General features: G+C 41.8%; 1 protein-coding gene across 2 annotated transcripts in view; it reads left to right on the top strand.

The window, feature by feature from the left end:
• Nucleotides 1–22,092, top strand: part of SPEF2 (sperm flagellar 2) — a 209,393-nt gene extending 187,301 nt beyond the window's left edge. For both annotated transcript variants that reach the window (XM_082453670.1, XM_082453669.1), the window contains exon 36: nucleotides 5,822–22,092. In XM_082453670.1, the coding sequence (XP_082309796.1) occupies nucleotides 5,822–5,911 (90 nt within the window). In that variant the 3' untranslated portion in view covers nucleotides 5,912–22,092. The remainder of the gene's footprint in view (nucleotides 1–5,821) is intronic.
• The last annotated feature ends 4,496 nt before the right edge of the window (nucleotides 22,093–26,588 follow it).

Raw genomic sequence — 26,588 nt, 5'->3', positions numbered from 1 at the left:
TCAGAGAAACTGTTCAAGATGGGAAAACTGAGGACAAAACCTAAAGAGACCGGACCAAGTCAGCAGAATAAAGGAAGGAAGAGAGGAAGAGATGTGTCTCAGAGCTACCTTAACCACACACATCTCAACCACGCGTGCTGAATGTGCACCCACCGGGCAAGTCCCGGGTCCCCAACAGTAAGGGCTACAGAAAGCAGGGGGTGACCCCCTTTCAGAGTGTGGCAGGTTGCTACAACCCTCTCACAAGCCTCACACACTTAACAGCGTGAAGTCTTCCTATTTGCCTCCTGTTAGTTGTTTATTGGACTACAAAGAGCTTGCTGAGTTTAAGGTAAAAACGCTTTCACTTTGATAAGATGCAAGTGATCTAAGAGGCGTTTCTCCTGACCCCTCAGTGATAACCTGCTATGCCCGGAAATCAGACTATCCAGACTTAAATATCTTTGTACCTACATTTATTTGTTCTAAATTGATGATCCTTTTTACATTTTAGTACTTCTGTTGGCAACAATTGAAATTGATTTCTAACCAGCTGGCAGACACTAAGCACTTCCAGTAGTGAAGTATGATGATAGCATGTAAGAACATAGTTTCTGGAATCATAAAGTCATGGGACTGAATCTCGGATCCACCACTCACTAGATACCTGACCTTAACTTTCTCTTGACCCTGGCTTTCTCATCTGTTAAATGGGGATAACACCCATTCCTAATTCAAAGAGTTGTGGAAAGGATTAAAGGAGATGGTGCCCCTAAAGCACTGGGCACAGTATCTGACACATGGCAAGTACTACAGAAACGATGGCCGTTAGGATATCTATTCAATACTGAGCACTTACCACTGAGGCTAGTAAAATAAGTTTCCATGCGAGACAGCAACATGAGTACCAGACTTAGTTGCTGCTCCCAAGCAAATTCCACTTCTGTCTGCAACAGAATTTTTACTCACAGGAATTCCATCAATAACGGAATGATAGAAGGTAAACCACACCCAAGCGCAAAATTACAGAAATTCAAAACATAGGACTTTCCGTGCTAGAAACTGAGTCTTCAAAGATGGCTGGGGTTTAAGAAAGTTGAGAGGGTGCGGAGAGAAGGTCTATGTGGATTTTGCTGTAGGGGTGGAGAGGAGACCACATCCTGGGTGGAAAGAGAGGCCCGGGGGAAGGCATGGAAGCCGGGCAGCGTGGAGGAGTGGAACCCCACTGGTTGAAGAGCAGAGAGCAGGCTGTGAAGGGCTTGGAGTGACCCCGTTGAATTAGTAAGATCAGGCCAGATTGCAAAGAACCCAGACACCACATGGGGAAATTTAGTTTCAATTTGAAAAGCAACGGAGAATGGCTAGGCTTCTGAGCAGGGGCATGAGGTGATGTGAATTTCTTCATCCCTAAGTGTTTCTTTGCCTCTTAATCATATCATATCATTTTGTCTCTACATTTAACAGGCCTCTTTTTTAAATTATTCGTGTCTCTTTATTTAAACAGGCCCCAAATATTTGGAAATGTGGTTGGCAATGTTCTAAGTCATTGTACTCATACATCCCACAAACATTTACTCTTCACATTGAGACTGATACGTCACAGGTCACTTTTCGGCATCTTATACTCCATACTTTCATTCATAAAGACCAGCTTCCTTCCCACTTAGGATGAGGAGGGGATAAGTCAGTGTGACCCTGGAATTAGTGGGGACGGAGCACATCAGAACCAGACAAAGGGTGGAGAGAGGTGGGTGGGTGGGTGTCACAGAAAGGATGGACAGCAGTCTGCCAGCTGTGGGTGTCTCCCTGCTTTTGCTTTCCTCTGGGCAACCGTCATTCTGTGTGAGATGTGTTCCAGAAGCCCATCACTTGAGACTGCATTTCATCCTACACATTCTGTTCCACATTTCAGGGAAGAGCCCTCCTATTTTAAGCCAGTAAAATAATGTTCAAATCCTTAGAATTATATATAATAGGGTTTATCTTACATTACCAAGAACAATTAGGACCCTAAAACGATGCCACGCTTATTTCCTCCTATAATGGGAGAAGAAGTCCCTACAAAGTCAAGACGATTTGGGGAACATTCTTACTTCTGGAGACTTTAGAATGACTTAATATGATTGACTTGCACAGAAGATTCTATTGGCACTTTGCTGAAAAAAGAAACCCACCAACAGATGACTGACTGCCTTCGAAGTTAAGTCCCTTGAAGATGTGTTCTGACGCCCAGGGAAAGCTGAAGTCCACAGGGCTCTAGTTAGTTTGCATATTTCCCTCATTTTGGAAGGAGTTTTATCAACTTGCGCCCCAGCTGAAGCACTCCTGACGTTTCTGAGCAGCACAGGACCGACTCCGTTGTGCTAGGATGTCTGATGTTATGGGCTGCAGCCCACTATATTCCAGGAGCACCTTGATGCATTGATGACCAAAATGACCTCTGCACATTCCCCAAATCCTCTCTGGTGCACAGACCCCTCTGGCTGAGAGCCCCCCAGCTGGAGGGTATCTGACCTCCCATGAACCAGCCTAATAGCTCAGGTATCACCTGATACTCTAACAGTAGAAAAAGAGTTCATCTGTCTGTCTGTCCAATGGTTCATTCCTTATTGCCAAGGTGCTTCTGCTGAGTCAGCCTCTTCAACACTCCCCATCCTGGTCCTTCGCACCTCCTCCCTGTAGCTCCAACCTGGAATCTCATGAGAGGACAGTGGACCACCCGCTATCATCTAATCCGAGCTCTTTCATCTGATTGTGACCCAAGGAGAGCTGAGCCTTGGACCTGAAAAGCTTAAATGTGATGTTTGAAAAGGAAAGAGGTTCTCTTTCCAGTAAGGTGCTCTATTCTCATTTTCACTAAGCAAATAAAGAAAAGAAAGAAAGGGAAAGAAAAAAAAAAAATCTCTGAAGACTCAGTTACCAACACTCTCGTCCTGTCATCATTTTTTTGCTCCAGATATCCATGTACAAGTAAATAGATCACATTTTTAAAATGAACTTTAACCACAGTGATGTTATTTGAAGATCTTTCAAGATAAGTAGAGCAAAAACTAGAGTGTGGTTTTTCAGGTTAGAATGTTGTTTGCTGCTATAAACAGTGGGAAGTGAAGGTTGTCGCCTAACAGCTCTGTGTTTACAAGGTTCGTGTTTGGAAGCAGCACGCATTTTAAATACATGTGAAAAAAAAGCGAGTGTGCGTAATTATTTTGATATGTTGTATTTTTTGCTCCTGCTGGCGGGTGGCCTGGCTTTGCGGTTAGGAGAGCAGAGTCAAGAACCACGCTGATTAGGTTCACACTTAAGAACTGTGTGACCTTGGGCAAGTGACCTCGTAGTGCCTTGGTTTCCCCATCTGTAAAATAGGCTTAATTATCAAACATACCTCACAGGGTCCTTGTATGGATGAAATGACTTAATCCATATAAATTGCTTAGCTCCGTGCTTGGTAGATAGAAAGCACTCAATACATAGTAATTATTATCACTGTAATTATTACTGCTGGTCTGCCGGTGGTTGCAGCTCACAGGAAATATTCTGAGCTGTGCAAAATTGTACATGGATGAACTAAAAAGCTGGCATTTCAACTCCTGAATTCAGTGTCTGCTCTTTGGAAAGAAAGGAGGCTTTCACTGGTGCAGTGCCATGATGACAGAGGGTCCAAACCAAAGTCCCAGAAAGCCCCATGTGGTCAATTCCTATGCAGAAGATCCAGATTTTGTGTTGGATTCTATAGTTATTTAATCTAAAGTCACTTATTTAACTTTAGTTTCATAGATCTTTTACAGAGAGGTTATTTTCAAGGAACGTTCCTAAATTGTTAAGAAAATGCTTTGGTTAAATGTAACAAGATCAATGAGGACACTGTCAGTGGGTGGTTAGTGAGGAAAGTCAATTAATTTCCTCTGATAAATAGATTTACAAGTATAAGTGGACATTGGATTTTCTATACTAATCCAGCCAGTGCAGTTTCTTGTGATGCAAACATATGCTGAATAAATGTAGATTTCTTTTAACAAGCCTGTACATCGAGCATACAGCCTTAAAATTAAGGGTTCCAGTCACTAGGAGATAAAAATAAATCTTTTCATGTTAAAATCATAATGTCACAGGAGAATTTCTTAGAAACAAATGAGTCAGGACCCAATTACGTGAGGGCAAAATACCTATAAATGTAGATGTAACTGGAAGGGACACAGTCTTCAAGGTATCTGACTTTAAGATATACTCCAACCATCTCCTTTATGTTTATAACAAAACATGATGGCTGCTTCGGTGCTTTGTGTTTTCAAGGCACCCATGTCAAACACTTCCAGACTCTCTCAGGCTTTTCTCCACTAACTGCTACTGAAAACTATGGCCCCTGATTTCAGCTATAAGCCTAGCCAATCTGATTTAAATACTAGAGTTTATAATTTTCCCCCTTGCTCTGGAGTGTCAGGTAATCACAGGACAGCTCATTCCTCAATCCCCAAGTTAACAGTCCCTAGTCAGCATTAGCCATTTACAAACAATATGCTATGCAAAGAAGACAAGTTAGTAAGAACTGTGGAGGGTAGGACCAGAATGGTCAAGGGCGAGCAGCTGTCCTTTTTCACTTAGGTCACCTAAGACTGACCTTGGCTGTAGGAGATCTGTATTTTCAAAGAACAAGCTCTTTCAAGAAAATGATTCACTATGGTTCCTGGCAGTGACTGATTCAGCGATGTGTGCGTCCCTCAGCAGGGGGTCCGTTCAGACGCTGAACTAACTCATGGTTTCATGAGTAAAATGACTATGGTCAAATAGAAACCTCTGGGGCTTCCCTGGCGGCGCAGTGGTTGGGAGTCCGCCTGCCAGTGCAGGGGACGCGGGTTCGATCCCTGGCCCCGGAGGATCCCACGTGCCGCGGAGCAGCTGGGCCCGTGCGCCACGGCTGCTGGGGCTGCGCTCTGGAGCCCGTGAACCACAAGTACTGAAGCCCGCGCACCACGGCTGCTGAATCCCGCGTGCCTGGAGCCTGTGCTCTGCGGCGGGAGAGGCCACGGCAGTGAGAAACCCACGCACCACAGGGAGGAGTGGCCCCGGCTCGCCGCAGCTGGAGAGGGCCCGCTCAAAGCAGCGGGGACCCGGCGCAGCCAAAAATAAATAAATAAATAAATTTATTTAAAAAAAAAAAAAAAGAAACCTTTGGAACTCAGCTCTGAAGAAAAGAAACATATCCCTAAAGCACTTTCCTAAAAAAAAAAAAAAAACTGCATAAATATAATTCTACATTTTTCACACGTGCTTGTACCCCTTCTACATTGTGATAATGTCTTAAATTTATTTTGAAAACATCTGTGATTTAAAATGTAACATAGCTGGGTATTTTAAGTGGACAAAAAACAGATCAATCTCTAATATTAAACAACAACAACAAAAAAAACAGAAATGAGATAGTCCCCCCACCCTCAGAATAATCTGCTGTTCTAAAATTCTACAAATCTGTAGATATGATTAACTTGGCATTAGACTTTTCCTTTAATAGAAGGTGGATACTGTTTGTTATTGATTGATAGGGAAATAATGTTTTGCCTTGCCCATTACTGACAAACTCTGCTTTTACAAATGTTATTTAATCTGATATGCCAACTCTGTTATTAGATATTATTAGATGAGGAAATGGAATCTCCAAGATCTTTGCTATCTTTCCAAGGGCACAACTAGTAAGTTGCAAGGCAGGATTCAAGCTAAATAGAGAACAATTTTCTCAAAGGAAAAAATAAAAACAACTTACTGTTTAATCACTGCCACATATTAGGTGATCATTAATTCTAACTCATTTATTAATATTTGTGACTTCTCTTTGAATCTCTTCTCTTAGGATGTTAAAATAATTCTCCAAAGGAGTGAGCATGTACAAGGAAGTGATGAAGAGAGGTCTCCTTCAAGACTCACAGAGGAAAAGAAATGAAGACAAGAGAGGGGCATGAATCTTCCAAACATCAAATGTAAACATGGTGTTTGTTGTATACATTGTCATCATAAGTGTAGTAATGACCCCTACCAGGCTATGAGGGGCACAGAAAAGGGAGTCTTCCTTAACTCGGAGAATATTCTGTAATAAACTTTAAATTTCCAAGCAAAAATCCAAAGTAAGGAAGAGTGCATTTTGAAGTGATTCTGAAAATAAAAGGCACCAGAACAATATGTTCAAATATAAACATACACATTAAGTCATGAACAGTCCCTGTGAGAAGTGTCTACATTAGGCAGGTACAGTGAAAATTCCCCCAAAGCTCCACGTCAGGGCAGCGTGGCTGCATGCAGTTTGTTGTTCTTGCTCCGTAAAATTCCAAGGTGTATCTCACTAGCCAAGGAGAAAGCTGTGTTATCAGCTGCTGGTATAGTCATGATCCTATTATCTATTCATAATTCTTTATTAATAGAATATATTTCTTGTATACATAGAGGTACAATTATAGCACTTGTATAAATTAGTGACTCAAATTCAGTGATACTTATCTGAAGAAAGTGATTTTGTTTTTGTTGTTTTCGTTGCATTTTTAAGTGAGCACTGATGTATTTTCAGTGGCTGGGCCTCTGTGAAACCCCCTCTGGGTCTCCTCTCTGGCTGCTCCTTCTGTGGACCTTTGCTGGACCCTCCTCTTCTACTCAGCCTCTAAGAGTTGGAGGGTCCCAGCACTCAGCCTTCTCTGTCCACAGTCAATTCCTGGATGACTCATCCATTTCCATGACTTTATGGGGCCAAAGCTGAAGTTTCTATTCCCGTCTTCCCCCCCAAATCCAAACTTCTCTCTTACTGTCCACTTGATTACCACAGGAATGGCTTATCATCATCACAAACTCAACATATCCAAGCCAAAGAGAGGGAGCCTTCACGTCACCCCTCTGCTCCAACCCTCTATTGGAGTCCCATATCGTGTAGAGTCTGGTCCAAGTCCTCACCTTGATTTTACCCCTCGCTGCCTGTCTGATCTCATTTCCCGATATTCTCCCCCAGCCTGCTCTGCTTAAGCAACAATTGTACCTTGTTGACCCTGGAACACAACAGACACATGCCTGCCTCAGGGCCTTTGCACTTGCTTTTCTCTCTGCCTGGTCCCAAATATCTGCATGGCTTGCCCCCTGACTTCCTTCAGGCCTCTGTTCAAATGACACTTTGTCAGCAAGGCCTTCCCTCAACGCATAATACAACATAGAAATAACCCACCATCCCCATACCTCTCATGCCCACTTTAATTTTTTTTTCCATTGCACTTATCAACATCTGACAAATGCATGTTTACTCTTTTGTTTGTCTGTCACTCCACTAAGTTGTAAGTTCCATGAAGTAAGGGATTTTGTGTATTTTCTGTATTGCTATGCTCCTGAACCAAAGTCTAAAATCATAGCCAGCTTTAAGTTGCATTATAATACATTTGTGCAAAACATGTAGAGGTATCACATTTTGATTGATCCCTAAAAAATTGAGCCATCCAAAGACAACTTCAATTGTCAGTGAGAATTATATTCTATTTCTTGAGAGTGACACATTGCCTAAATCTGCTTCTTGTGGGTTCCATTCCCAGAACCCTTGTCCTCAAGATGATGGCGGATGGTGATGCAGAAGCTTAGGAGGTGGAGAAGAAACCCAGCCAGAGATTTCACAGTTTCAATTTAGCTGATTCACTCGTAGTTCTAGTTATTCTAGATAAGGGAGCTGAGGAACATCTGAAAATAGGATTCAAATAAATAAGATATCATGATAAGGACACAGGCAGCCAACCAACCCACATTTTATTAAGGACTGAAGAAGACAAGGCAACATTACATTGCACTAGAAAAAAATTAAAAACGGAGACAATGGCTCTGTAATAATGCCTTATATTTCCTTGTAATTTCTTGCTGTAATAATGTTCTTGCACAGTGTAGTTAACGAAGGAAATTGCAGAATTTCCCTCCTGAGGCCCATTGTCTCATCTGAACTGTAGGAGAGCAACCCACACAAAGGTCTCCCTGGTGGATATTTGCCACCATGTCAGTTTCCAGTCACCATCAGGATGGAGCCGATCTTGTGGTGGAACATGACCTAGAGATGTAAATGGAGCTCTCGCACTGCAGGTTCTGGAGCAGGCAAGGGTGGAACTTCACACTGAAAGCAGAGACTGCCTGGGATTCTGCCAGAAGAAGAAAGAATGTACTGGAAGCTCCTCTCCCCAAGAGCCTTCCAAGTCTTATAATTCTAATGAACGCCCAACCATCTTCAGATCATTCTGAGGCTGCTTTTGCCCTGCACATTACCATGTCCTCCAACTATTGCTTTTGTGAGATGAATCTGAAGTCTCTGATCTCGGACTCTGGATACACCATCAAGATACCTCTCTTAATGCAGCCCAGGATGTCAAAGCCATTGTGTATGGGCATACGCACACACACACACACACACACACACACACACGAACCCACACCTGCAGATTTTGAGGAGTCTGAGGTAACCAAAAAAACTGATGACTTATATTAAACTTACAGATAACTAAAGCTTCTAAGCCTTTGTTTCATGTGCTTTAGTTCAACCACATTTCCACCTATCTTAACAGAGGCCACTTTTTAAAAATATCAAAGTACAGGTATTTACATATAACCCTATTAAATTCATCTTTCAGATATGTTTTTGTATTCTATTGTCATGGTGTTAAAAGAAAATTTATAACCCAATTCTACCATCTAGTACACGTGTATTGTCTACTTACATGGTGGCGTAGCTGTCCTGGTCTCAGAGCCCTGGGACAGGAAGGGTCCTCACTCCCTCCTGGGAAACTCCTGGAGCCTCGAACCATCTGCCCTCTCCTGTGGCAGAATCTGTGCTCCCCTGCAAGTCCTCATCTAATTTAAAACAAAAGAGTTCATCTGATTTTAAATCTCCCAAAGGAGGCTATCCCTTTCAGGACTCTGTGCATTCAACCCAAATACCACTCTTGAAAAGCCAACCGTCAAGAGGCCATCATGTCACATGATGAACAGCTGAGCCAACCTTTCTACCAGGCAATGGTTCTGACGTACATCATTGCACTTTTGGTGTATGTTAGATGACAAGATTCGGGGATCACCCAGAACTCATTTTAAAACTGTCAAAAAATAATATAGTATTTCCCATGAAAAGAAAGGGAAGCTGATGCTATTTTCTTCTAAAATAAACATATCACCAGTGATGTCTCAATGAAGGGATTACCTGGGTAAAGATGGTCAAGGAAACAAAATGTCCGTTAACGCATGGTACAGGCAAAGGGTTAGGGTTCCGGCACACCTAAGATGAATGAGAGAGCAGTGAAGCTGGGGAAGTTCACTACTTTACCATGAATTTTTCTTCTCTTTCTTCCCCTGAATAGGTCTCTTCCTCCTTCTTGCCTGGCTGTCAATGTCCACTTATTTCAAAGATCCATTTCTTCCTCTTTAACAAAGACTGATATTTTAGACTAATACATGAGAAAAACCCGAAAGGGGGCCACAATTTCTTCTAAATCATAGGTCAAGGAGGTATCAGCATGGACTGCTTGAAACAGCTACTTCCAGAATCATTTGCCGCCAACATAACATTGGCCTCAGTGGACGTTCACGTCATCCATGCCCACCTTCTCTCCACCCTCATCCAACTCACACACCAAATTGTCACCCTCTTCAACATCTCCCACTATTTGCACCATCTCCTCTCTTTTTGGCACTAAATATGACTATGTTCTCCAGCTCTCGCTTCTGTGAGATGAATCTGAATCTTATCCTAGTTGCTCTCCTCTGGACAGCAATGTGACATTTTACAGGGTTATTCATGATATCTTCACGCTATCCTTGGGAACAAGGTAAACAAATATGGACTGAATGACAAGTGAGTTTGTAACCAGTAGAGTGAGGTTCGCAAACACAGAAGACTCATGACATGAATTATTTATTTTCCCTCTCCCTTAATGGGCTGTTAGCTATAGGAGGTACTGACTATGTCTCTCTTACTTCTGTGATACAAAACATCAACAAAGAAATTCAAAGAGAGAGATAGAATTCATGTGAATTATAATTGTGGTTGGTACAATGTTGGAAGAAATTTGAATTAAATTATGCTTATTAAGAAAAAGAGAACTCAATAACAAGGTTAGGATATTAATAATAGGTCACAATAGGTAATAATAGCTAATATTATTGAAGGTCTACTGTGAGGCAGGCACTGTGCTGAGTGCTTTACAGGCATTATCTCATTTAGTCTCATAACTCTGTGAAGTAAGTACTCTTAAGATGGCCATTTACACATAATGAAAATGACAAGTAGAGAGATTATGTAACTTGCCCAAAGTCACACAGCTGGTAAATTATAGACATAGACTAGGAACCCAATATGAACACCCAAAGCCATCCTCTTACCTAGTTTGCTCAACTTGAAGTACAAATCACCCATTGCATAAGCCCAGGATGGAAGAAGTATGACTTAGCAATGTTTACAAATAAAAGCAGAAGGGTTTTGGTCAAAGTGAATTGAATCTAATTTGCTGTGTGAAGTGTCCCCTGAAGAGTCCAGCGTACTCAGAGCATCATTGGTAGGAAGGGAGATGCTGATTTTCCTCTGATCGGTGCTGGTTAGACCTCACCGGCAATTCTGTGTGCAGTTCCTGGCCACACGCTTGAATATATGCACAGTGTATGTATGCTGAGGAACTGATATATATATTCAGAAAAGAGGAAACTCAAAACCCCATAGTCTTAGCCTTAAGTAGAGAAACTTCCAATGTAAGGGGTAAAGGAGCCATCTCCAACTATTTGAAAAGCTGTCCAGATGAAGTAGCTTCTCTGTGGTCCCCAGGGATGAACCAACACTAGTGGTGAATGTTGCAGCGTGGCAGATTTCAGCTGACCATGAGAAGCTACAAGCTCCCTGTTGCCAGAAGTATTCTGACAGATGCAGGGTACCATGCGGCACCATGAAGGGAACCTAGAACTTTACCCCTTTGTCCTCCTCCGACTGTAGTTTTACCTCTACTGAATCAGCTCCTCAGCTCTGCAACCCCAACTCCCATCTCCCCAAAGGGCCCTTTCAGTGTGGTCTTCATCACGTGTGGATCTCACCTTTCTTTAAAGCACTTTGAAGAGGCTCATCCCACTGTTTGAGCACCCCCTATTTCCTTGCACTAGAATTCCTACCCATGGTGTCCATTACCATACTCCAGCCACTTAGCTGTTATCCTGTCCAGGCCAGCCTGGGGCTGTCTAAGGGAGGATTAAATAGGAGTAGAGGAGATACAGACAGTGGACGAAGCATTTGGCTAGATGACTACATAGCCCAGCCCATCTCTGAAGTTCTCCTGGGAGAGCTCCTCCTCCCAACCTCCCATGCTATACTGATGGCAGCACCTGTGGTTCTCCTAGACTCCTATTCTCAGAACTGGGGCTGTATCCTTGTCTCTTCATCCTTTTCCCCCCTTCACACCCAATCTTACTGATCACTTCTTACAAATATCTCTCACATCTCTCCTTTCCTTTCAGTGCCCACTCACCACCCTATTTCAAAATCCCTCAAAATCCTTCTTCTAGACTCTTGCAATGGTCCTCATTTGACCCCCCTACTTTCTGTATCTTCTCCCAAAGCCTCCATCGTTCTACCCCAATCCAGCCTCTACACTATTCACAAAATAATCTTTCTGAATCTTTACTTCAGCATGTCACATTTTTGTTTAAAAACCTTCCCTCTGCCTCCTTGTTATCAAATAAATTCCACACCTCTTAGGATGTTATTTAGAATCTGATTCTACCTTTCTATGCTTATCATCTTTTTCTCACACTCAACTTGACACAGCTTCCCTCAGCATGGCTTCTGGTACTTATTAGATACTCAATAAATACGAAATTGATTAATGAGTGAAGAGGAATGTCTCCTTTTAACAGAAATTCTAGCAGGTGTAGAGTACCTTTTTACAGTAAAGATGTTCCTACAACCTTATATGTCCCTTATTTTAGATCTGTGGAGAGAACCGATTTAATCTTTTCAATATTATTTGTGTGTGTGTGTGTGTGTGTGTGTGTGTGTCTGTGTGTGTGCAAGGAGGGTCACTTTCCTCCTGCCCAAATGGCCCCCTGCAGCTCTGGAGGAGGGAGGCTGAGTGACATCAGGGTACATCTGCTAGAGGCTGAATGACTCACGAAGCTAATGAGAACCAAGAATCCTATTATAATCACCTCCTTTTAGCGCTGGGAGCCTAGTCTAGCCCTGAACAGGTCAGTGCAGCAACCCCTGCTGTCTGGGCTCCCTCAGGCTCCTCCCCTGCTCCTACCCTTTTTTTTCTCTAAATAAAAGGTGTCCTAACTCTGCTTCCAACACCTTTTGCAACTTATTCTCTCTCCTGTTGTACTTAGCTGGCACGTGTGACTTAGTAAGAAATTTACGCTGCCTGTTGGATAGCTCCTTCCACCTCCAAAGTTTTCTCTGCCATGTTCTCTGATACAGACTTAGAGCATCCTCTGTTACTCAAGGCATCACCAAAGATTCTGTTGAGCCAGGGCTAAACAAATCTACTAGCACATTCACTGTCAGATTCTTAGCAGAAGGACAGAGGGAAACGTTGTTTTCAAGCTTGTGTCAAAACAAATCTGGAAAGAGATGCCACTAGCATCTTGTGGCCACAGTTCAAAGCCCCACAAGGGCCTCACAGGGCTCAAAGCAGCACTCCGAGCACTTGAGCTCCAAACAAACACTGTTGTGTCTTTGCTCACTTCATGGCTAACCGCAGGGAGACAGCGACACTGAGCGCTGTCTGAAGCAGCCTCACCTTGTTATGCGCCCCACAAACCAGGCTGAAACCACAACATCCTTGTGTTCTGCATAGGGCAGACTGCGCCATGGACTCCCAAGGGCGAGAGCTGAGCCTTCTCCCACCAATGTCACCCCCTTTTGAGCCCCTTTCACAGTAAAGCTCCTATAAATCTAGGAGAGCCATTGCCACCATGCTCCTTGCAAAAGGGTCCGCAGGAAGAGTGCCCTGGATGGAAGACATCTCTTAGCTTCTCATGTTCCAGGAGAACTTTACAACTTCTTTCTGAATGGAGCAACTCTAAAAATATGCTGCTCTTATTTCTTTCAGAGGACAACTTCCTCCAAGCTGATAACCATGTTTCTAAATATTGCGTTTTCCTAGGGGAGGCGGGAGAGATAGCAAGCTGGTAGTAATAAATACTTCTTGGGTATTTGACAAGTGCCAGCCACTCTTCTAAGCACTTTCTAAGAATTAACTCATTTAATTCTCATCTATAGGCAACCTTATAATGTAGGTATATACCTATCCTCATTATAAGGCAGAGGAAGCTAAAGCATGAAGGGGGTAAGGAGCTCACCTAACTTGCACAGCTAGTAAGAGGCTAGGATTCCTACCTGGGGGGGAAGCAATCTGTTTCCAGGGTCTTTGCCCTTGACCCCTGGACCGCGCTGCTTCTCTGTCATGTGGGTGTCAGGTAGAGGCATCCCAAGGTATAACCACATGTGTAAAATTCCCAATAGTTCCCTCAGCTAAGGATTCAGCCCTCTGCCCTTTGAGCAATGCCTCCTTACTGATAGAAATTTGCCACCAGGGGCCTTGCCTTATGCAATCTGGTGCCATTGACTTACATACCTGACTTTTGCGTGGTATGTCAGGTATTTTTTGTGGTATGTCTGTGTTCCCAATCTCTCTGTCCTTCGTCCCCCCCTCCTCCTTCAGATTCCATATGTCTTATCACGGTAGCTCTCTCTCTGACCTTCAACCTGACCACGTGTGATCTAGCCCCCCAGTTCATCAGGAAGGGTCTAAACCCTCTGTCCTGACAAAAACACTTGAGGTCAGAGGGACAGATGAGGCCCCAGAACACACCTCCCAAGCTAAGCCCTCGACTGCAGAGGAGCCGTGCTAGAAGGACTTGGCAGGTATTAAAAAATACAGAGCAGGTCAGGATATTTTTGTAATGGCTTCTTAGTTTATCTTTAATTTTCCCACTTTTCAAAGACAGCACAGGATAGATTTCACTTCTCTTTATTCTACTATCAGGAAACAGAGCACAAGTGCTGTGACAAACAGCAATTAGCACTCATCCTCCATGCTGGAGAGGCCGCAGGGCATGGCGAGGACTGTCACACACTAATTGGCTGCGACCAAATATTACCTGGCAGTGCCGTGGGAAGCCAGAAATTCTGAACCTCATGCAAAATCTCTTAAATTGTAAATATTGACAACTAGTTCAAATAGTTTAAAACGTTGTGTGGGTCAACTCTGTCTAAGCCAGACGATTACGTTCGTGGGCCTTGCGTGTTTTCCTATCAGTTTTCCGCGGTCAGGTTTCCCAGAGGGGCTCACTCCAAGCAAGTCAGAGGGCTGGTCGTGGTAGCAAGAGTAGAGGCTGCTGCCAAGCCCTACGTTTCACAGCTTCAAATACACCCTGAGCCACGGCCACCACTAGCTCGTACGGCACCAGGCACCGTCTGGGAGACACCCCTTCCTGCAGCCTGATATGGCACCATGGCAGGCCACGGCAGATCTAGTTCAGGGCTAACAGAGCTCACCCTCACTCTCCTCTCAGCTGGATGCATTTTCACAGTGCACAAACTGCCCAACCGTGCATAGCAGCCTTGACGTGGTCCCATCCAGCACAACTGGACACTCCAACCATGTGGACGAAAAGAAAAAATAATCTGAAGAAGGAAGGCAGTCAGTGGCCACGGTTCTCCAGCTATCCTTCTGCAAATCCTGGGCTACCAGGCATTCGACCTCCCGGGAGACTAGGCGTGCACGGCTAGACCAAGATCAGAGGTACCACCCTCTCTGCAGCCTGTCTTCTTGTCGCCTGCATCTCCCATCTATGCTAGACACGGAAGGGTAGAAGAGAGCTATGAGTGAGACAGATAAGGCTAAGCCTTGAAGAAACCTGGAGGTGGTGAACTAGGGCAGATCCGAGAAGGAGGACACAAAGCCGCCCACCATCTGCCCAGGCATTTGCCCACACATTCCCTGGATTAGGGATTGTTTAGCCATGCGCCTCTTACCAAACTCTCAATTTCACCTGCAAGACTAAATTGACATGGAAGAGCCAGCACGGCTTCCTGTCGCCACCCCTCCCCCTATGTCTGGGAACAGGCAAGACCACGGAGGTAGTGATTATTAACAACGCATGTATCAATTGTGACCACACTGTTGTTCTGGAAACCACAGCTGGTGGATCGCTCCCCAAATTGGCTGCAGGCTCACTTTGTAAGGTGCCCCCTTCTTTTCGCGGAAATTCCCAGAGACAGAAGAGCATGGTCAGGAGATGTTTTCTCCATGGCTACCCCATCACCCTGTCCCCTTTCATTGCCACCATCACACCACCTTCACCCTTTGGGGAAATAAAATAATATTTTATGAAAATAAAATGTATCTTTTGAAAAGCTTGATACTGATTCTAGGGGCTCTGTGGGCGAAGGCACTCCCGCTGTGCTCCTCCCATCCTCTGGTTCCCCACCTCCAGCCCAGCACTCCCACCCACCCACCGACACCAAACATCCCCACCATGGAGCCCGTGACTGAGCAGCCGGCTGGCCCCCTGCCCCGGGAGGCTCCTCAAGAACTGAGTAGGTGGTATCTGTTTGGCCATGGAACCCTCTTATTTAGGTCCCAGAGCCCAGAAAGGTCCAGGCAATAAACCATTATTTCTCATGAACCTAGAGTTTCTGTTGGGGGTGTAGCAGGAACCCTAACATAAACTTGGGGTTTTATGAGACTCAGAAACCCATTGGCAGAAGATAAAATCCTGAGATAAAATGTACCTTGAGCATAGAAGGAGCTAGAGCAGGTAGATTCAATAACAATGAAATGGCCATGAACTCAAGACAGAGGGTACTGTAAGTAAGTGCTACAAGGACTATTTCACAAGAACCCTGGGACACGGTGCCTCTAAAAGAGAATGACACCAAAAGAAGACTAAGTTCTTTGCTCCTCTCCAGGAGAAAGCCCTGCAGCCTCCATCCCTTCCACTCCCCACATACGCTAAGGCTCCGGTGTCCCAGATGCAGCTGGAGACAGATGCCCACTAGGAGAAAGAAGATACTCTGCAGAAAAGGAAAAAAAAATCCCTGACAAGAGGGGTGATGTTCAGAGGAAGGGGCCAAAGTCAGGGAAAAGAAAGAAACGGCAGATTTTTGGTGGCCCACCTCGTTGGTTTGAGAGCACATGTAAAAACTGCCTCTACCCTCCCAAAGATTCCCCAGAATACTTGGGCAACCTTTTTCAGGAGGCTGGTGGTCCTGAGAGAGAAGGTGGGTTCAAGGGTCAGAGAAGTTTGAATTATTGTTCTTATCAAACTATTTAGACCTGTAAGGTGGCAACAACATCTGGAGAAACAAGATTTAAAAGATTCATGTACTTTAACCTTCAGAGCCTGTATAAAACTTCCATATGTTTTCAATTTAGCCTGTATGAAACGTTTCCTAAGAATAAGTTGTACTATACACAGTGGATCACTGAGGGAGAAGGGGATTCTTGCCCTAGGAAGATTTCCAGGAAGCAAGAGGGCGGTGAGGTTGCTCCATTTCTATCCTCCAGAGGTAGAGCTGCCTCCCTTCCTCCTTGAAACTTGCCCCCGTCTTGGTGTCAGCAGATCCAGTGTGGACTCTGAAACTGAGATGTTCCAAAACGGCTTGCCAGCTCTCTGACTTACAAGAAACTCAAGAACTCTTGTATTTCAAGAAGTTGAATCAGTCGTAACATTTTAAATGCAATTTTCTGGTGCTGGGAAATCGTATAGTATTGCAAAATGAACAGGGGAATGATAATCACAGTTCAAACTATGGGTATGTTACAGAAAATGTTCAAAGGTGCCCCATGACCAATGACTCACTCTGTCTGCCCTGTCAAAGCGTCCCTTGTCAGATTAAACCCCCATTGACATCATTACATTTTCATATCCTCAAAAGGGAAGTTGTGTGGTTTGGAAAGTTCTCCTTTTCCACCATGCTGCTTAACCCGGAGTACACTAACATGACAAAGTCAGGAGACGTGTGTGAGGAGAACACGTGGAACCGCTGGGCTGCCATCTCCGTGGAGATTTGCGGGTAGAAAGTTATCTCTATATTTGCAGGAAGTTGCTCTTAATTTTTTTTAATAGATAATGCATGCTCATGGAAAAGTTCAAAGCTTATAAGAATATATGGTCAAAAGCCAGTTCCCATCTCCGTCTCTCTGCCAGTCCCACAATGCACCACCCAAGAGTCAACTACCTTTACTAATTTCTTAATTATCCTTCCGGAGAAGATATTTGATTGATACAACCCTTCTCAGTTTAACGCAGATTGCAAGTGATTTAAAACACTGATTTTCAAATGGTAATGCATGTATGAATCACCCAGGGATCTTATTAAAATGCAGATTCTGACTGAGTCAATCTTGAGTAGGGCTAAGATTCTGCACTTCTAACAGGCTCCAAGGTGATGCCAAGGCTGCTGGTCCCTGGATCACGCATTGAATAGCAAGTATTTAGAACACTGTATTGACTCTAATACATCCTGGTAGAACGTGAATTAGTACTTCCTTTTTGGAAAGTGATCTGACAACATTTATTAAAATTAAAAATATTTGAAGTCATCAACCCAGCAATTCCATTCTGAGGCTCTAGCCCAGAGGGAACAAACTATACATAACGTTTCAAGCTAAAACAGGAGACTTTGATGTACTTAGAACATGGTCTTCCTCTCTTAATTGCTTTAAAATGGCTTTGGTATGAATGTTCAAGAAGCTTTTCTTAGCTCGTTGGTGCTTACATGGTACCTCCCAGTTTGGTTGCTTTCAGCAGAAAAAAAAAAACAGATAGTGAAGTTTGATATCTCAATAATGACCAAAGAGGACATGATTTGAGATTCCCAAAATCAGTTGCTCCTAAGGCTAGTCTCCATAACTGATTAAATCCCCTTGAAGTCTTCATTGAGCAGTATCATCCATTCCTCTTCATATAGCACAGAAGTTGTCACCTATCTATAACAGCGCCTCTTTTCAAAGCTTGTTCTCCCCCAAAGAAATAAACACCAAATTAGCAGTATCTATCCCAGATCACGGTGCAGAATGTGGGGCAGGTTACCAAAGTATGTGAGGTGCACCTAATTTCAAGTCTTTTTATCCTCAGAGTTAAGAAACATTTTTTCCTCCCCACCACTTACCCACATCTGACTGCAATCAGACAGACACCTAAAATACACATACGGCAGATCAGCTAGAAAAAAATATGGCCACACTTGCATTTTGTTTTGAAGATTTTCAGATAATATCAAAGATTGCTTCCAAGCCACTGTTCTGGTTTTATAATCCAGGGCAATGCTTTAACTATTTCAGAAATGGAACCAGGTTTCTAGTTCTTTCTCCTTCCAAAATGCAGAGCAGATTTTAATTTGACTTCAATGGCAAAATTGTTAGACCTAAACAAACATGTAATCTAATACGTTCAGTTATTATCACCCAAAATGTTTATTTTTATGGCGAATTCAAAAGAACTAAGACATCTAGACATCCAGACATCCAAAACATCTGCTATATGCTTCCTTCTTTTTCTGAGAAGTTTCCTACATAAAGGAAATTTCTAGTCAAAGTTTAGGACAAAGATAGTCTTCCTTGTCTCATTTTTCTTGTCACCTGCATTAACTTTTCTCACAATAGTGCTGATGGGCAGCATACTGTTTACTCATGGTTTGTTAAGGTGAGTCTGTAAAAGTTGATGTTCTGAGGGCTTCAGACACCTACTAGGTGTAAACAGTTAGTGTTCCTTGGCAAATAACTTTGTGTCCCTCCCTCCATCTGTGGGAAACATCAAGTAGAAAAAGAGTCCCCAAGCCTGTCTGAATAAGATAATGGGAGCCATCACCAAGGCAATTGGAAGAACCATAGCCGCTGATTCATCATAACTTTCCCTTCCAGCCAAATATTACACTGTCCCTGTGCAGTAAGTATCGAGGGCCCCCCATCCCCAACAAAGTATTAGCCTCGACAGGTTAAGAAGACACCAGGGAGATAAAGTCCCACTCTGACTTTTCCCCAGCACCTTAAGAATATTAAAGTCAATTGGGAATTGAGAGCTCTACACCTGTTGCTGGTTCCTGGAAATGCAGCTGAAGAGAACTGCAGGGGAATCTAGGGTGGTCCATGGACCGGGAGGGACAACCCATGATAAGACATAAGGTTTAGCACGTACGAGCCACGTGTTTTCCAACTTGAGTGCCCCCTGTCTTATAACTTCATAGCATGGTACATAGTAATTTGTATGATTTACTAGGGTTTCCTTTCTGAATTAAGGACAAGAATAAGCAACATGACATTCTCCAAGCAGTACAATTCTATGGTTTATAAATATTAGGGACAAACATTTACAGGAACTAGGGTGACAAAAGTGCTTCTTGATCAAAGGACAGTTTTCATAAATTAGCTTTTTTCCCACAAGTTAACATCTCTGAAATTGGAATTAATGTCATCTAGATTTGGTGCATTGCAATAAATAATACCAAATTCACATACGAATGTTTTTGGTTCTAAAGCAATTATAAGTACTTGTAAAATAAGTTGTTCTCTTAATTATACCATCTTAGGTTTTTGGTTTGTTTGTTTTAAATGTATTGACCTAGGAAGTATTTTATTTATTGATACTACCTAATTAAACATCCTTCTAGCTTACCTAATTGACCAACATTCTGAAGTATTTGGTGCCACACTAAAGATATTTTCCTTTAAAGGTAATTTTTACTGTTACCATTGTTGTCTATCTGTTTCCTTCTTGGCTTGAAGCCTGACTGGCTGGGTCATTCTACCCAATTCCATTGAATGGATTGCAACTCATACTGCATCACTTTGGAAGAAGAGCTATGTAACCCTAACTTTATTCCTCCTTGTTTTCAAATGTTACATAGATTTTTATTGTGAGAGCAGAGCTACTTCTTACACAAGTAGCATTGTGCTTAGCAGAACACTGGCCTGACCTACTTTGATGGGAATGGGTTGTACGATTGCAAATCACTTACAAACACTGGCTCTTTCCAATTATATAAGGTTTCTCTGAAACACTTACTGAGAGGGCACATGAATTAAAATCATTATGAAATTGCCTCTTCAATTAGACAGAAGCAAAATGACAGAAAATTCTACTATAAAAGTCTATTCTACTCTGCTATTCAGATGGAGACATCTTTTCTCTATTCCTCTTTTTTCTCCTTGTGTGTTCTTAATGATTCATTAAGAATTATCCTTAAGAACCAAATTGCTCCTTTAGTCAACTCTTACTTCCTCTTAAGTGACCAGTTTAATTCATCTTACTAGAATGATGACTCATAGCTGAATGAATTTATTTAATCCCAGAATTAAAAAGCTGTTTGCAGGACTTGAACAAATTATCTGGCAGAGTTGTTTCTTTGTTTTTTGTTTTTGTTTTTGTTTTTTAGTATCATGGGAGACACTGCCCAAATATCACTTTTTGGATCCTGAACACTGCTGCACATAAAATATTCTTTATTTAGGACACATGGAAATACAACTCAAAATGGTACTAGATTAAGCTTTTGGAGGGTCTAGTGTTTGTAAGTTCTAGAATTACCCAGATAAATCATCCATCCATCCATTTTTATTATATAATTACCAAAGTGCTAATTACATGTATTTTGGGTGTTCCCTTATTGGGGAAAATGTTTCTAACACCTATAAACCACAAACAGAGTGTCAGATTAAACAAACTCTTTGTTCCCGCAGTTCGTTCAAGAACAATTTGTATCCGTAAGCAAAACTTGATATCAACGTGGTTCTGGCCCAAAGTGCTGACTTAGAACAGATGCTGGTTAACAGCTCAAAAGGTAAAGGGTCTACAGAAATAAAGGGTTTAGGATTAACTGGACTTCAAAAACAAAGCAGAAGAGAAATGTGGGGAATCCTTTTCATTTCAATTCAAAATTGGCTCAAGATTTTTATTGTTCTTCTTGCCTAGAAAACAAGATCAAACCCTACACATTTGAACTCAGTCTCATAGCGTACTACTACTTCAAAGTGGCCCAACCCAAATCAACTTCTGGTACGTCACAAAAATTAAAGCTGATGTGTCAAGATAGAACTGTTTTCTAAACTACATAAACAGGAAAACCTAATCTCTCTGAAGTTTCCTACCTGAACACTTTTTGTTGTTGTTCAGCAAACCTGTTGGTAAATCAAGATGTTGCCTGCAATGGTTGAGATATTGCTTCTTTGACATAGTCACTCGCAGAGTAACTCATAGTAATCATAGCAAGATAACAAGATGGGAATAGTTGTAGCCAATCAGACCTCAGCCAGTTGTCTTATCTGCAATTGTGTTATCTGCAAAAAAAGAGGGAAGGGACTGAAGAGGAAGAAAGAGGAGCAAAAACGTGTTTAAGACTATGTCTTCCTTTCATTAATTGAAATATGAATGAGAGGGCATATTGAAACAGGTTGATTAACAATTTTCTTTTTAAACTCAAAGTCAATCCATTTATTTTCATATTTAAAATTTTTATATAAAAAGCTACCTTGTCCCTGGAAAAACTGAAAAATTGTTATTTTCTACTTGTTTCATTGAAATAATATCAACATATGCATTTGCCCTCATGGAAGGTGCAGGGGTATTTTTTTCAGATTATAACAAATACGGTAGGACTCTCAAGAGTCAGTGCTGATGGGCATTTGCTGACATCCCAAATTCCATTCTGTGATCTTAAACTAAGCAGGAGCAGAAGAATTTGGAGAGACATTGGAAAACCATTCAGAGAGCTAACGGGCTGGGAGATGACAAGGCAATAAAAACATAAAGGATTTGAGGTGTGCACATAATTTATGTTATGTTCTTCGTATATGTGAAGGCTCCTCTGAAAACCAGTCAGTAGCAACTCTTGATGTTTACTGACCTCAACGAAAGAAAATGAGCCTAAACTCTGCATGAAGGAATTAGCTTAACTCTCTTTACTCAGCAAACTTTTCATGAGGAATTAAACTATCACTAGAAGACCTCTAATGAAGTTCCATATGGTTATGATTCTGTGACTCCTACTTGACAAAAAAACTACAAATATTCACCTATGCATTCATTTTCTCAATACCTATTGAGTACCAGTTGTGCACCAGGTACTATGATAGTGCTATGGAAGTGGACAAGGCATCAAGCTTTTTTTCAGCAACTCCCCACTTAGTGAAGGACACTGACCAATAAACAGGTCATTACTCCCCATTACCATGAGCACTTAGGAGGCAATGGGAATGCAGCAGAGGGACGACTGAAGTGTGTATGTGTTCAGTATAAGAGGACCATCTAGCATTGGAGTCAAAGTAGCTTATGGAGTCTGTTTCTCCGAGATAGAATTCAGTTTTCTCTTACTGGGATGCTTTTGAGAGAGTCTTTCTAGGTCCAGACTAACTTTTAGAGTTTGGCTCATTCCAAGGTATAAACATCATCTCTAAATTGTGTTCTTTGGGACAGATTAATATAGCACTTAAGAGGATGGGTTTGGAATCATACAGATCTGCATTCTCCTTAAAATAGCAGCGTGGTCCTGGGAAGTTATTTAACATCCCAAAGTCTCAGTCCCCTACTAACTAAGGTTGTAACAATTAAATGAGATAAAACAAGGTGCTCAGCACGTATTAGCAATGATGGTGGTGATGACGATGACGATGATGTAGGATAGTGAGCCCGGTGCATAGGCACGTGCTAATTGGCTCTTTTAGGAACCATTGCTAATTGCAAGCCTAATTAGAGTTGCCCTTCCCTCACTGCAATGCAGCCCTTCAGGGAATTGCTTTTTCACTCGTAGCTTTCCTGCTATGAGCTGTATTTCTCTCTCCTTCCTGGGGTTCTTTCCACTCACCTTTCAGAACTTTCAGACTTTTCTTTTGATAAAAGTACTCATGATTCCCCACCCTCAGTGATGGTCTTAGCGATTCCTAACTGTCTGCTAGCATTAATAATGAATTCTTACTTTGCATCATAGTCAATCCCTTAAATGTTTCATAAACAAACATTTCTTGTAATTGCAAAACATCTACCTAGAAAGTTGAGGGAAAGGAGTAGGTGGCACCGGTTTCTTTTTTCAGTGTTAATCAGAGAAAGACTGAAAGTGATGCTTTATGACTAAACTTTTGAAGAAATGAGACTATTCAAGTTGATAAAGTCTTTGTCTGGAGTTGGTGGGTAGTGTTAAGTACATACTTCCAATATTCTTTTTTATTATTGTAACTAAATTTTTGATTAAATTTTCCAAGTGATGAAATTTAAAATTTCCAAATAACTATAAATTTAAACATAGTGAAATATACTTTGGGATCTCGTTTCTCTATTCATTTGTGAATGTGAAGCACAGTGATGAACTATCATCTTAAGGACCAAAAAGGAGAAAATGTTCTGCGCAACAGTGAGCCAAAATTGATGGGAAAACAAAAGGGGAAGAAAACTCTATCTACATTCACAGAAACTGACAATATGGGGGCTTCCCTGGTGGCGCAGTGGTTGAGAATCTGCCTGCCAATGCAGGGGACACGGGTTGGAGCCCTGGTCTGGGAAGATCCCACATGACGCGGAGCAACTAGGCCCGTGAGCCACAACTACTGAGCCTGCGCGTCTGGAGCTTGTGCTCCGCAACAAGAAAGGCCGTGATAGTAAGAGGCCCGCGCACCACAATGAAGAGTGGCTCCCGCTTGCCACAACTAGAGAAAGCCCTTGCACAGAAACGAAGACCCAACATGGCCAAAAATAAATAAATAAATAAATAAATAATTTTTTAAAAAAGGAATTCCTTTAAAAAAAAAACTGACAATATGACAATTTTTTAAAATCTTTTTTTTTTTTTTTTTTTGCCAAATGAGGGGCAAATAAAAATTCACATAAGAAGAAAAGATAACATGTAGGAAATACTTGTCTACCATAAAGTGTTGAAATAAATTCAGATTGTAGCGAAGACTGCTTATTCCTACCCTCTTTCTGTCAGCAAGATGACTTTTTAAAATCATTCCAGAGATGGAGCAGCTTTGTTCCTTCTTCCCCAGCTACCCATCTCCTCCAGCCTTGTGGGGCCAGGTTAACTTGGAGACAATGCTCAAGGACTGCATCTGTTGTCAAAGGCAAGTTTGTGTGCCTGACACAGAGTGAGGCCAAACAAACCAAAACATAAGAGTTTGGAGCAGAGAAAGGTTTATTGCAGAGTCAAGTAAGGAGAGTGGACAGCTTGTGCTCAAAAAATCCAAACTCTCCAATGGTTTTCAGGGAAGAATTTTTATAGGCAAAATTTGGGGTGAGGGCTGCAGGGGGCATGACTTTCTTCTGATTGATTGGTAACAGGGTAGTGTTCCATGAATCTCAATCATCAGCCTTCTGGTTCCAACCAGTCTGGGGTCTCAGTATGTAAGTACTATCCTCTACCTGGTTGGGGGCCTTATTTCCTGTAGAAGAACTCAAAGATATATTTCTATGTATATTCATTGAGGAGGAAACCCGGACTCTGCTTTTTTTTTCCATTTGTTTGGGTTTTTTTTTGTTGTTGTTTTGTTTGGTTTTGGTTTTGGTTTTGGTGTTTTTTTGACGGCTCCTTCTTTGTTTCTGCATCCCCTCAGTTCCCTAATTAGAAACTGTTTGAATCTGCCCTTTGAAACTCAGGGAAGGTCTCAGAGGTTGTATGAAGCCTATTTCCTACAAAAAAGAAACAAGACAAGGAAAGGATTTGTACCCAAGAGGGCCCCCAGGGTCCTGCCTGATTTCAAAAATAATAGAATAAAGAGTAAAATCATTTAAAACTCATAACCTAATTTTTTTTTGTTTTTTACTAAAAAAAAGTTAATGTGAATTCAGTTACCAATATCTTGATATAAGACTAAGGGTTTTCGGGTTTTTTTTTTTTTTTTTTTGGTATAGATTCTCTTATTGGAGTTTGGTGTTGTTTCCCATGTACACTCCCAAGGCTTCATCCAATAATTTCCAGTTTATATTTCTTTTAAATGGACTAATAAGCTAATGATACTTGTGAAACTGAGTAAAGAATGTGTTTAGATGTTTATGATTTTTTCCTTACAATCATTAACATTTGTCCTACACCTAATTTGATTGAAATATTTCAATGCAATGAATGAATCAACTTTTTTTTGAATAACTCTGTTGACTGAAAAAAAATGCACAACATGAGAGTTGTGAGTTAAGTTTTATTTAGGGCAAAATGACAACTATAGGCCGGGAGACAGCATTTCAGATAGCTCTGAGAAACTGCTCCAAATAGGTAGGGGGGAAGGTCAGTATATATGTGATTTTGGTGAAGGGGGAGTGCATGCAATCAAGTACATAGTTTTTGAAGAAAGTTACTGCTAGTCACAAGGAGCAGATGTCACCATGAAGAATTCTAGTGCTTTTCTAGCTACTAAGAGATGCAAGAATTGGGCTCATAAAATCTTCTCCTGAAAATATCTAACTATCTGAAGACCTGTTCTGCTAATTTTTCCCAGAGCACAGAGTGCCTCATTCCTATTCTCCACCCTGAACTCCTTTCAAGGGATGTTGAAGGTCAGCAGCTACAGCGGCTCTTGATGTAATCCTTATAGAGGTAGATGGCAAGTGCCAATTTGTGGTTGACAATTCAAATGTGTCTTCATAGAAATAACAATTTGTATATTGTATTAATAGTTCATCAGTTCATGTAGTGTGTAACTAACGTGTGTAATTACGATAAGTACATCTGGCACAAACAATGTGGCAAATACAATTTATCTTCGGTAAATAAACAGCTCTACTGGTCAGAGCACCTGGGATGGTCAGTGTGCCCTAAGTTTATGTTTACAGAGCAGACAGAGACCATTGGTTAATCTAAAGGGTTAGTTATGGGAAGTGTCTGTTATCAATGCTGTTATTACTGTCTGTTCTCCCTCTTTGCACACATCTAGGATAGAATGTACTAAACACTATAATCAAAAGAAGAGAGGACAGCCGAGTTTTGCCTTCTTGGATCAGTTTATCAGTTACTGATACTGCTGTACCTCCTGCATTTCATGTCAAATAACAAGAGGAAATGTAAAGGGAGCAGTGCCAAATCTTCAATTAGACAAAGAAGAGAGTTCAAAGTAGAGGGACAGGATAAATAAGTTGCAGAAATAAACTTAGCCTTTTTAAGAATTTAAATTGTCACTCTTGAGTGTTCACTGCCCCCCATCTGTTTCTCCTTTACTATTGCTGATAACAAAACTGCTAGAAAATTAAAAGCTCAGATGTATCTTCTGATTTCTTTCTTCAGTGTATTCACATTTATTCTGTAACTCTACAGCAATGACTTTGGAGATCATCTAGTTCCTTGTTTTTCAGTCAAAAGCTCTTAAGAGTGAAATTTTCTCTTCAAAGGAAAATTTTAAAAAGAGTTGCAATATATCAAAAAATTATCAAGGGACCTGGACTAATTATAGAGGAAGCAGGTAGTGCTGTTGCCACCCTTTCTCCGTGTCCCCTGAGGACCTCCACAGAGGCCTAGAGCTCTGTGAAAGCCATCAAATACCTTTCATAACCTTGCTCCTGCCAAACAGCCAGTCTGAAACTAGTCACCTCAAACACACACACACACACACACACACACACACACAGAGTAAAGGCATTGATAGCCAATATAATTTTACTGCAGA

The sequence above is a fragment of the Balaenoptera physalus genome (assembly GCF_965194825.1).
Source record: "Balaenoptera physalus genome assembly, chromosome: 3".
Taxonomy (NCBI): domain Eukaryota; kingdom Metazoa; phylum Chordata; class Mammalia; order Artiodactyla; family Balaenopteridae; genus Balaenoptera; species Balaenoptera physalus.
Note: the sequence above shows the minus strand (reverse complement) of the source record. Positions and strands in the feature narration are given on the sequence as shown.